A 12327-nucleotide genomic window follows, 5' to 3' on the forward strand; every position below is an offset into this window, starting at 1 on the left:
TGACTGGATTATTTTTCCCTAACCATTTTACTGTTGAAAAGATCATATTCTTGGAGCAGAACAAACTTGGTGTATTTTTTTTATTTAAAAAAATTCCAAAGGATTTTATTATATTAGTTCTTGTTTGTTGTCAATTCTGAGTATACAGGATCAGTTTTACTTGTTAGCAGTAAACATCATACTTGCCTGATCTGATACATTGTACCAATCATAATCAAAAGAATTGACTTTCTTGGTTTGCGAAAATGATAAGATGAATAAGTTGTAACAGGCTCTTGAGGTATATAGTAGTATAACGGTCACGCCTATAGTTGTCACCTGACACACAGATGAACCCTAGAAGAGAGAGTTAAACATATTTTAGTACTTATGTCTGATAATGGCAAGAACACCATTTGCATGGGGTTGGTGAGCTCTGCTTTACTGTGTATAATCTGGGATATAATTTATTTTTTTTTAATCTGGGAATCTTTTTCCAGGTAAGAGTGGCAGTTCCAGCTCTTAGGATGGTCAGCTACTGTTCAATGACTCTCTCTAATATTGCAGGAAGTGCTAGTCTTAAAGTACCTAAAATAAGATCAAAGGAGTTGTACATGGGGAATAAAACCTATTGGATAGATCAGCCATTCCATCCTCATGCAAAAATACAACCTACAACACCACCCCAGAATGAGAACTTCCTATATCAGATCTTTCACTGATATTATTGGTAAACACATTGCACACAGGAATTCACATCCTACACTGCAGATTTGCCCAATTTATAATTTGGTATCAACAGGAGAGTCTCATTGAGCAAGACTAGAGGAGTAGGATGAGTGTGTGGAACAGTAAGTGAATTTGAGGTCAGGAATGTAGATTGGAATGGGGCCCTGGAGTGTTTTGGACGATAGAGCTCTCTTCAGTTGGATGTGGAAATGGATAGAATTTGTAGGGGAATGGTGTGATCCACGTGCAAGATTGAGAGTAGCTTGGTTGCAGCAGAAATTCAGAGGGTAGGGATTGAGAGAGAGACCATAAAAGTCGGCATCACAGGTGCTGAGACAAGATCTGATTAAGGATGCATAAATCTCTGGGCACAGACAGGACTAGGCTAAGGATCAATGTTAGTTCTGTCCTGGAGACAGGTACATATAGAGATAAGAGAATAGAGGGAGGGGAAGAGGCTCAAGGAGGACTCTGTGGGGCTGCCCTGGTGGCAGCCTTTTACACAACCAAATGGGAGAGAACAAAGTTTGGGTTCTAAGCTCTCTGGATCAGCAGAGGTAATGCTTTCAGCCCCTGCGGGGAAGGGAAAACCCTTGTTTCCATCTCACCTGACTCCCTCTCCCTCCCTCAATGGAGGCATGTAGTACCATAAATGGGCTCCAGAGCCTGACAGAGCTGGGAGTTGCCCACCTTATCATGGGCCCTTTTACAATAGTGTGAGGGATAGGAGGGCCCACCCATGCAGAAGCATAACTCCAAGATTTCTAGCCTGGGTTACAAAGTTTAAAGGCAAGCAGCAGTGGGATCAAAGGCCTAGGACAATGAGGATACAATTACTTAAGTATCATGTCATGTCATTTCACCAGGTTACAATGGTCACCAAACCTTCACATAAAATATTTCTTCTTCTACATTTCTATGTTCTTTTCAGCTGTACAGTTGTGGCAAAATGGAAGGGGCATGGCTTCATGAGACCACAAATAACTGTGACAAGCTGTACAAGGATGCACTGTTTTCTTTGTACACAGGAATGCAGCATGGTATAGTGGCTAGAGTAGGGGCCTGCAACTCAGTTGACCTGGGTACTAGTCCCAACTCCACCACTTACAAACTGCAAGGCCTCAGGCAAGTCATTTAACCTCTCAATGCTTCAGTTTGTTCATCTGTAAGAAGAGGCGTGGAAAGTACAGAGAATTATAATTATTACTCTGTGGGAGTGCTTTCCCTTGAGATGCCACATTCCATTGCCTTGTTGCGCTGATGTTACACTTTTATAAATGTCATGTCAATGCAGTATTGACTTTTTTCTGCCTTCTGTGAGACTTGTGGAATTTGTGTTCCTAACTCTTGACAGTGTGAGGGTGCTTTCTGCTTCGGAGTTTCCCCTGGTACTCTGAGCAGTAGAGTCTTCTCAAGCAGTGGCCTGCCTGGCTGATTTTTTGGGGGTGTTATTTCATAGCACTCACTAGACTCACTGTCCTGTCTGCACCTTCCTCTTTGCTGCAAGTAGACCATGAGCAGCTGGGATGGAGGGAAAGGTGGGAGGAATGAGTAGAGAAAGGAAGGCTTTCGCTGTTTTTTCCTCAGTGTTGTAAAAACTGAGCTGTATATGAAGTTGGCCAACAGCAGAGTTAAAAATTGTCCTTGAGAGAGAATATAGTTATACCAATATTGATCATCCCCCTTCACAAGCAGTATTTTTTCCTACCAACACAAGAAGCCTGGCCCAGCCCCTACATTTGAGAATTATATCACCATTTATGAAAAACTAGCTAGCACATCCTTCGCAGCAAAACTACTCAAGACATTGATTCATCTGATACGCTGTATCCCTGGTACTACTCAGCCTGCTTGATGTCCTGGATGTAAGTGCACAGCTTTGTAGATCAGCATGACTGACCATCTGATTAGAAGGATGCTGCAAATATTGCCAGAAGTGCCCGTCAACAGGAGCATAATATGGTGGCAGGCCTGGCTTGCAGTGACATTTGTGCTGAGTTCAGAGACTCAAATATTTATGAGGGAATAGAAACCAAAAATACAGTACGTAGCAGTGAAAGCTGTGGTGAGACCATAGCAAACGACAGGAAATGCTGTAAAGAGGAAACAGTTGTTATGCACTTCTCTATTCGCACTCTGTGCTGGAGACTCAACTATGCTGTTATGGAAACAGAGGAGGAAGCTGACAGAAGCTGCTGACTCAGATATCACAGCTCAGTTCTCCACACTGCAGCCACCACAAGACAGAAGAAAGCAGCTGGCATTTTTCAGTGCTGTTTTTGCCAGAATACAGGGAAGGTTAGTGCACTATAATATTTAAATATGGTGTAGCTTTAATCACTTCTAGCTCAACAAATAAAATAGCATGATAAAAATGTTTTGTCCACTATGGGCCAAATCCTCAGAGCAGTGTCCAGCCTAAGTAGCGGGGTGCTGGGAAGATACACAGGGAGAGTAAGGGAAGGGGAATCCTTCCTCACAGGCCACAAAGGTTGCTTAACCGTATTTGCTGCAATAGATTTACATGCCCTCTTCAGAGGGCTGAGGATACCTGAAGTGGCAAGACTCTAGTCAAGCACTCTGTGCTTGTGCCATGCAAGGAACCTCCAAAGACTGGGGCTCTACCTATGTGAGTGCTATGTACCCCACATCTGGCCCTCCCACTCCTGCCCCAACTTTGCACAGTAGAACTAAGAGTTCCACTTCCTGAGACTCTGTGACCATGCAGGATCAGGGCTGGCTCTAACTTTTTTGCCGCCCCAGGCAAAAAAGAAGAGCGCCACCCCGCCGTACACCCCGCCCCCCCGCGAGTGCCGGCGAAATCCCCGCCCCCCCCAGCACCACGCAACCCGAAGCCCCGCCCCCCCCAGCGCTGCGCCGCCCGAAGCTCCCGCCCCCCTCTGAGCGCCGCACCGCGCCAGCCCCCACCCCCCCAAGCACCACACCGCCTGAAGCCCCCGCCCTCCCTCCGAGCACCACGCCGCCCGAAGCCCTCCACCCCCCCCTCCGACCACCACGCCGCCCGAAGCCCCCCGCCCCCCCTCCGAGCGCCGCCCAAAGCCCTGCCCCCCCTCCGAGCACCACACCGCCCGAAGCCCTGTCCCACCGAGCACCACGCCACCCGAAGCCCCCACCCCCCCCTCCGAGTGCTGTGCTGCCGAATCAAATAAATAAATAAATAAAAATAAAAAAATCAAGCGCTGCCCTGCCCCAAGGTGCTGCCCCAAGCACGTGCTTGGTCAGCTGGTGCCTGGAGCCGGCCCTGTGCAGATTTCACCGCTGTGCACTTTAGCAAGGGGTGATATTTGAACAGAGGGAGCTAGCACATGTTAGGGTCAAATGGAAGGGTGCCAAATACCACAAGGTGGGCATTTCAGCCATTTAGGGTTCCCAGGTGTCTGGTTTTCGACCGGTACACCCAGTCGAAAAGGGACCCTGGCGTCTCCAGTCAGCACCACTGCCAGGCCATTAAAAGTCTGGTTGGTGCGGGGCTGGCAGGCTCCCTACATGGCTCCGCAAGGCTCCCCAGAAGCATAGAATCATAAGGTTGGAAGAGACCTCAGGAGGTCATCTAGTCCAACCCCCTGCTCAAAGCAGGGCCAATCCCCAACTAAATTATCCCAGCCAGGGCTTTGTCAAGCCTGACCTTAAAAACCTCTAAGGAAGGAGATTCCACCACCTCCCTAGGTAACCCATTCCAGTGCTTCACCACCCTGACAGTGAAAAAGTTTTCCCTAATATCCAACCTAAACCTCCCCGACTGCAACTTGAGACCATTACTCCTTGTTCTGTCATCTGCTACCACTGAGAACAGTCTAGATCCATACTCTTTGGAACCCCCTTTCAGGTAGTTGAAAGCAGCTATCAAATCCCCCCCCCCCCTCATTCTTCTCTTCTGCAGACTAAATAATCCCAGTTCCCTCAGCCTCTCCTCATAAGTCATGTGCTCCAGCCCTCTAATCATTTTTGTTGCCCTCCACTGGACTCTCTCCAATTTTTCCACATCCTTCTTGTAGTTTGGGGCCCAAAAGTGGACACAGTACTCCAGATGAGGCCTCACCAATGTCAAATAGAGGGCAATGATCACGTCCTTCAATCTGCTGGCAATGCTCCTACTTATACAGCCCAAAATACCATTAGCCTTCTTGGCAACAAGGGCACACTGTTGGTTCATATCGAGCTTCTCGTCCACTGTAATCCCTAGGTCCTTTTCTGCAGAACTGCTGCCTAGCCACTCGGTCCCTAGTCTGTAGCAGTGCATGGGATACTTCCTTCCTAAGTGCAGGACTCTGCACTTGTCCTTGTTGAACCTCATCAGATTTCTTTTGGCCCAATCCTCTAATTTGTCTAGGTCCCTCTGTATCCTGTCCCCACCCTCCAGCATATCTACCACTCCTCCCAGTTTAGTGTCATCTGTTAACTTGCTGAGGGTGCAGTCCACCCCATCCTTCAGGTCATTAATAAAAATATTGAACAAAACCGGCCCCAGGACCGACCCTTGGGGGAATCCGCTTGATACTGGCTGCCAACTAGATATGGAGCCATTGATCACTACCCGTTGAGCACAACGATCTAGCCAGCTTTCTATCCATCTTATAGTCTATTCATCCAGCCCATACCTCTTTAACTTGCTGGCAAGAATATTGTGAGAAACATGTCCCTCGGCTCCTCAACATAGGGGTGGCCATGGGGGCTTCACACACTGCCCCCACCCAAGTGCCGGCTACGCAGCCCCCATTGTCCGGGAACCATGACAAATGGGAGCTGCATGGGTGGTGGGCGTGGGCAGCATGCAGAGCCCCCTGGACATGCCAGCTGCTTCCCGGAAGCCGCCTGAGTTAAGTGCCACCTGGAGCCTGCACCGCAAAGTCCCTCGTGGAACCCCGTGCCCCACCCCCACACACTCCCCAACCCTTTTCCCCAGCCCATAGCCCCTCTTACACCCTGAACCCCTCATTTTTGGCCCCATGCCAGAGCCCGCACCCCCAGCCCAGAGTCCATATCCCCTTCCACACCTCAACCCCCTGCCCCAGCCCAGAGCCCCTCCCACACTCCAAACTCCTTGGTCCCATCCCCCAGCCCAGAGCCCCCTCCTGCATCCCAAACCCCTCATCCCTGGCCTCATCCCAGAGGCCGCACCCCCAGCTGGAGTCCTCACCCCTTCCCAACCCTCTGCCTCAGATGGGTGAAAGTGAGCGAGTGAGGGTGGGAGAGAGTGAGCAACAGAGGGAGGGGCAATGGAGTGAGTGGGGGCAGGGCTTCGGAGAAGGAAGGAGCAGGGGCACAGCCTTGGGGAAGGGGTGGGGCAAGGCAAGGGTGTTCGCTTTTGTGCGATTAGAAAGTTAGTAACCCTACTACCATTCCAATTTTATATAACCACATGGGATGGATTTTTACTAAGAATTTCAGAACAACATTAGCAGTTCAAGCTAAAAATCACTTGGCTACAATCTCCAGCTTTCAGAGCTGTAAACTAAACATGTAATGAAATCCTACAATAATTACACAAACAAAACTCCCATTTCAGTTCAATAGGAGTCAATAAGTTAGCGGTTATTCATACTTCCAGGTTCAGCTATTGGTGTGCATGTTATATGTTTCCATCGCCTCAATACTAATTTCAGAGTTGTTGTTCTTTGCTCATGTAAAACAGATTGGATTTCCAGTGGGAGGAGGAAATGAATGAAGGAATCTATCCCAACCTCTACTTGGTAAATACCTCTCTATTACAAAAGCTCATGCTTCGATGATTTGCATGAAGTGGATAAACTTCCTTTATAGTAAAACAAATCCACTGATCATGCCGGTTTGGTTAGCGAATGAAAAATCTGAAAAGCACAAAGCTGCAGTTTGAAATCTACCAATCAGTCATGGGCTTTCGGTTGTTGCATGCTATGTCCAGATTGACTAAGTAGGAAAAGTAATTAGATAGCCAACCAGCAGGGAAGAATTTTATTTATTTTCTTCATAGTAATTGTAATTTACAGTATTGGTAGCTTCATCATGATGAGAAGGATAATATATTTTCATTAAACTCTAGTCACTTACTTCCAGACTTAAACTCCTAGCGCAAGTCAGAAAGTCAAGGGATCTTTGAGAAAATAAAGTCCTCCTTTACTATTTATAAATGTTACAGAATATCCTCTATTGACTTTGTGCCAAATATGTATAGGCTTCAATAGCATTACACTAACTATGAGTCTGCCCATTTGTCTACTTAACAGATCCCAAACTTGTCAAAATAACAGACTATATCCTTAAAGAATACCTGCTGCAGGATCTTAAGTGAATCTCCTTTTCTACTGGACCATTTTTATTAAGCTGAAGTATTTTTAAATACAGCCTTAGTCATGGACAGAAGGACATGCACTGTTCATGAAAGACAGTTCATATTTTGTGTTACTGTTTATTTTCATGGACATGCCACTCCCTTAAAGATTTAAAGTAAATTGACAGACTGAGGGAGTCCAAAACTGCTCTTCAACTATCTACTTGTAGTAGCACTGAAATGCAACTGTGGCTACCTCCTCACTACGGAGGGCGTCGATTTAAGATATGCAAATTCAGCTACGCGAATAGCATAGCTGAATTCGACGTATCGGAGCCGACTTACCCCGCTGCGAGGACGGTGGCAAATTGACCTCCGCGGCTCCCCCGTCGACGGCGCTTACTCCTACCTCTGCTGGTGGAGTACAAGCATCGATTTGGGGATCGAATGTCACGTCCCGACGAGACGCGATAATTCGATCCCCGAGAGATCAATTTCTACCCGCCGATTCAGGCGGGTAGTGTAGACGTAGCCTGTGTCTGAGGTGGAGGACAGCAGCTAACTGAAACACAGCTGAGGTATGTGATAAATTCTGGCCAATGACAACTTATGCAAACTCCTACTCTTATTTAAAGTGCTATGGCAGCATTAGTAACCATGCAGAGCAGAAAGCATCTTGGTAAACTACATGGTATTCAATTGATCTGTTTTAGAAGGATGAAAGGCTACATTGAAATTCCTGGAACTAATATCTATTGTTGCAGAGTCTAAAGATTTCAGAGTGGTAGCCGTGTTAATCTGTTTCAGCAAAAACAATGAGGAGTACTTGTGGCACCTTAGAGTCTAAATAATTTTTTAAACCTGAGTCATGTCCCATTAAATTGTCTCCTTTGACTGAAAATATACTTCAGTAAGATTTAATGATCTCTAAAATGTACTTTACCTTGGATTCCAAGTAAATGTTGGCTAAAGACATCTTGGAAATCTTATACAGACAGATGGAGAGTGAGATGGCGCACAGAACAAACAATGTGTCATTAATTGCCACCCGGACAGAGACAATGACTTTCCTCTCTGAATTGTCTGTTCTCACCAACACAGCACATGTTAAATTCACCAAGAGGAAGAGGAGACTGATGAAGAGAGAAGCCAGATAGAGAGGCAACCTGGAGAGGGAAAAACAGGTGTTTAGAACTACTGTTTAGCAAGTGTCAGCAATGTGCTTGAAGCAGCACACAGAGCAAGGGAAGATACTGTCCCTGCGTCAAGGCTGTCCCAGCTGACACACTGAGCTAGCTACACCAAACTGATTCAGAATGCTCTACGTGGCCTGGAGGATGATTACAGTTGATTTCACAACTATTTTTAAAATCCAGAATAAACTGATATTCAAGCCATATACTTACTTGTAAGGGATAAAGCATGAAAGATGGGGTAGTCTTAACACATACGGGAGAAAAGCATGTATAAGACAAATGTAATATACACAGATCTTTACATCTATTTTAAACAGATGTGTTTACTTTGCTAGGCTCTGCACAACATACCTCGCAGGAACCCCTCTGACCATTCAACCAGACTCAGCATGCGTGAGGAAGCCATTGTTGGCTGAATGGTCGAGCTGTGTGGAACACCATGGCTTTAGGCCTGGGTATTGTACACACTCAGTACCATCAGGGCCGCCCAGGGGGGGCAAGTGGGGCAATTTGCCCCAGGCCCCGCAAGGGCCCCGCGAGCCCTGGCCTGGCCTGGCCTGGGTCTTCGGTGGCATTTCGGCAGCAGGTGGCCCTTCAGTGCTGCCGAAGACACGGAGCAACTGAAGGCCCCCCCACACACCACCAAAATGCCGCGGAAGACCCTGACCTCCGTCGGGTGAATACAAGCATTGCAGCTCCTCCGCTTTGCCCCAGGCCCCCTGAATCCTCTGGGCGGCCCTGAGTACCATGAGTAGACCCATTGACTACCCATTTTTTAAAGTCATATTTTATGTCAAATAGAGGAAGCCCTTTTTAAACTCTAAAAGCCATGAGGCAGCTGGCTACCCAACCCCTCTTTCTCCTCCCCCAAATATCTTTGTCACATGCAGCTTCTTTGAGGGAACATTCAGAATTCTAAATATTAAAACTTGGGGCAGCTTGGCACCTTGCAACCCACTCCAAGTGAAGGACAGCACATAACTGCACTGCCCAAGATCAGAGCAAGACCTGAACTATGAGTCTGAAAGCTGCCCCCTCCTCAGCCATCTGTTCAGGAGAGGGGGTAGCAACTTGACAGCAGGTGCTTTGCTCTCCCTCTTCTCCACACCTCCCCAACATTGCAATGCAAAGTCCATGCAGAAACATAAGGATGCTCCTTTACTCCCATATGCAGTAGCAGAGCCAAGATCACAATCAGTCTCATAATTAAAAAAATAAGCAAAAGTGTTACCATTCTTATTGATTACTTATTTCAGTATTATCAAGTTCTGTTAAGTTACTAAGGGTCTGGCCAGGAGTTAGTTGCGGGAGGGGGCTCAGGGCTAAGCCAGGGGGTTGGGTGTGGAGTGCTTACCTGGGGCAGCTCCCATTTTGTGCAAGGGGTGCAGGTGGGGATGTACGACTCAGGGTGGACAGGGGGCTGGAGGTGTTGGGAGGATGGGGTGTGGGGAGTTGCAAGAGTCGGGGGGGCTGTGTGTGTGTGAGAGGGGTGCAGGAATCAGGTCTGGGTATGTGTGTGGGGGTGCAGGAGTCAGGGAGGGCAGGTGGCGGGAGTATGTGAGGGGGATGCAGGAGTCTGAGCTGGGGGTTCAGGGTCTGGGAGGGAGTTAGGGTGCAGTAGCGGGCTGAGGGTTGGGGTGCAGGGTCTGGCCAGGATTTAGGATGCAGGAGGGGGCTCAGGGTTGGGGCAGGAGGTTGGGGTGTGGAGCACTTACCTGGGCAGCTCCTATTTGGTGCAAGGGGTGCAGGCGGGGATGTGAGAGGGGTGCAGGAGTCAGGGCAGGGAGATGCGGGGGTGGGCTGGGGTTGTGGGGGTGCTGCCAGCCCGCTGCCCTGAGCGGCTCACGGCAGGGGGCAGGTATGTGTAGGGAGAATGTGGGGGCCCCACCCCTGCTCCACCCCCTTCCCCAAGGCTCCGCCCCCACCTCCTCCCCCGAGTGCACTGCGGCCCCGCTCCTCCCCCTAACTCCCGGAGCAACCTGAATGCTGGCAAACAGCTGTTCAGCGGCAGGGAAAGTGTGGGGTGGGGGAGGAGACTGCGGAGGGGTGAGCTTGGCTGCCGGTGGGGGCGGAGCCTGCAGCAGGAGCCCCAGGAGCCGGCAGGACCAAGCTTCTGCCCCCGCAACTGCCCGGCCCTGGGGCCCCCTGTTGTTGGGGGGCCCCCATGCCAGGGCACCCTGTGTTTCACTGTAAATCCACCTCTGCCATAGGGTCTGCTTGGAGGTTTGGCTTGGGGTTGGGATATATGCCCAGGTTATCTTTTGAGTAATCTAAATTCAGAAGGTAAAGAATAGTTTCACTCACCTATACAGCAGTGGAAAATATTGCCCCAAAAGGTTAATAGTTGAATCATGAGTAGGGCTGCAGGTTTGTCATGGTGTTAGAAATGTCACAGATACCACGATATTTCTGTTTGTCTGTGAGACTTTTCTTTGCGTCTGTGATTTAATGAAGCTGTATTTCCCAAATGGTGGGTTGTGACCCTGCAGTGCATCTCAGGTAAGTTTTAAGAAGGGTCACCAGCACGGAGCAGAGGGGAGGACTGGGAATTGGGCAGGGCTGAAAAGCTAGCCTGCCCCGCAATAACTGCACAGTGGCAATACCTGACTGGGCCTGGCTCCCCTGCTCTCGGCATTGTTAGCTCATTTCAAAATGAGTCAGTTCTCCCTTTTGCCAGAGCTGGTCATTGGAAAAGAAAGGGTGCTCCCTTGAAAGCCTTTTTATATGGAACAGGGAGAACTAAAGAGCCTAAAGCCACTACTTACGTTTATGAATCAATCTGATTTTTTCCAGTTACATTCTTCAGTTAGCATGGATGGCCTGAGGTGGAAATTACCCCTCAGAAGGAAGATAGTGCTCACTGTGAACCTTAAGGATAGGGTATTTTCATTAATGCTATTTATAGATCAAATTCCAGCCTGCAGAAGTTTTTAGGGTGAGCATTCTGAAACATCTCCCTCATACTCCACAAAATAATGTCAAGGGCACGTTAGTCCTGCAACTTTTATCTTTCATAGAAATGAATTGGTCTGAAGAATTATGCTCCCTGTTCTAGTGATTGTAACTTTATGAATAAAATGTAAGCAAGGTCACAAAAGGCTTTAAGCGATGGGCATGCCTGTTCCTCATTCCCTTCCCCTACCACTTCTCAATGCATGCCCCCAACACAAAGTACTCTGCTTTTCTATCTCAGATTAGGAAAACTATTTCCCTCAATGGTGGTGCTCTTAAATTCTGCCCCCGAGCCACCATTCACAATAGATTGTGCAGAAGTTCCAAATGTGATCATGCATGCTCTCTGAGTTCCTTTGGCTCAGCTCCCTTGCAGTGGGGTCTGAAAACTCCCATGCCTGTGTGCTGTGCTAGGCTTCTTGGGCTTCAGTGATGCTTGTATGCCCCGCTAGACATTTTGACCTTGGTTCCCCACTAGAGGGACTGAGATGTGCTCTGGGCTGTACCAGTCTTCTTGCATTTGGATCCTGGATTGGGGACAGCCAAAAGTGTTAGTACTTCCCTGCCACTCATACAATCCTGATGTCAAGATGAGCTGTAACTCACAGTTTGTACAGCTCTTTATAATATGATCGTCTCTCCCCATTCATAGTTTCATGATTTCATAGAGTTTAAGACCAGAAGGGACCAGTAGATCATTTAGATTGACCTCCTGTTCACCACAGGTCTTTAAATTTCACCCAGTTACCCCGGTACTGAGCCCAGTAACGTTAGTCAAACCAAAGCATTTCAGTCCTCAGCAGACTGAACAGGTCTGACAATTAACGGGTTCTCACTGGGCCTCTGAATTAGCAACTATTGAAAAGACTGGGGCAAGTCACCCATTTCACAGGTATTGTATCAGGTTCTAAAACTGTGAACAGACACGTTGCATCACTTATCCTCAAAAACATGAACTGAGTTTATCTCAGCAACCATAGCAGCTAGAGACTTAATTTTGGTTCATGAAAGCTTAGAGGCCAGTGAACAAGAGGGCAGTCTGGAAGAGGTGCTGCCACATCATACTGCCGCACGCTGGTCCAGTCCAAGCCCTGAGTTCCATGGCATATCATCTATTCAAATGGCAAGATAAAACAGAAATTTCATGGGCAACATGACTGTTTATCTCCCTTCGGGATTTCCAGATGCAGGATCTCAGTATTG

General features: G+C 48.0%; 1 protein-coding gene across 1 annotated transcript in view; it reads right to left on the reverse strand.

Moving 5' to 3' along the window:
* The window catches only part of GPR137B (G protein-coupled receptor 137B), a 42425-nt gene that overhangs the window by 8825 nt on the left and 21273 nt on the right, over positions 1-12327 (reverse strand). Inside the window, exons 3-4 of the mRNA XM_054023163.1 lie at positions 7920-8142; positions 183-336 (exon numbers count right to left, since the gene is read on the reverse strand). Of these exons, the coding sequence (XP_053879138.1) occupies positions 183-336; positions 7920-8142 (377 nt within the window). The remainder of the gene's footprint in view (positions 1-182; positions 337-7919; positions 8143-12327) is intronic.

This window comes from Malaclemys terrapin, chromosome 3 (assembly GCF_027887155.1).
Source record: "Malaclemys terrapin pileata isolate rMalTer1 chromosome 3, rMalTer1.hap1, whole genome shotgun sequence".
NCBI classification, from domain to species: Eukaryota; Metazoa; Chordata; order Testudines; family Emydidae; genus Malaclemys; species Malaclemys terrapin.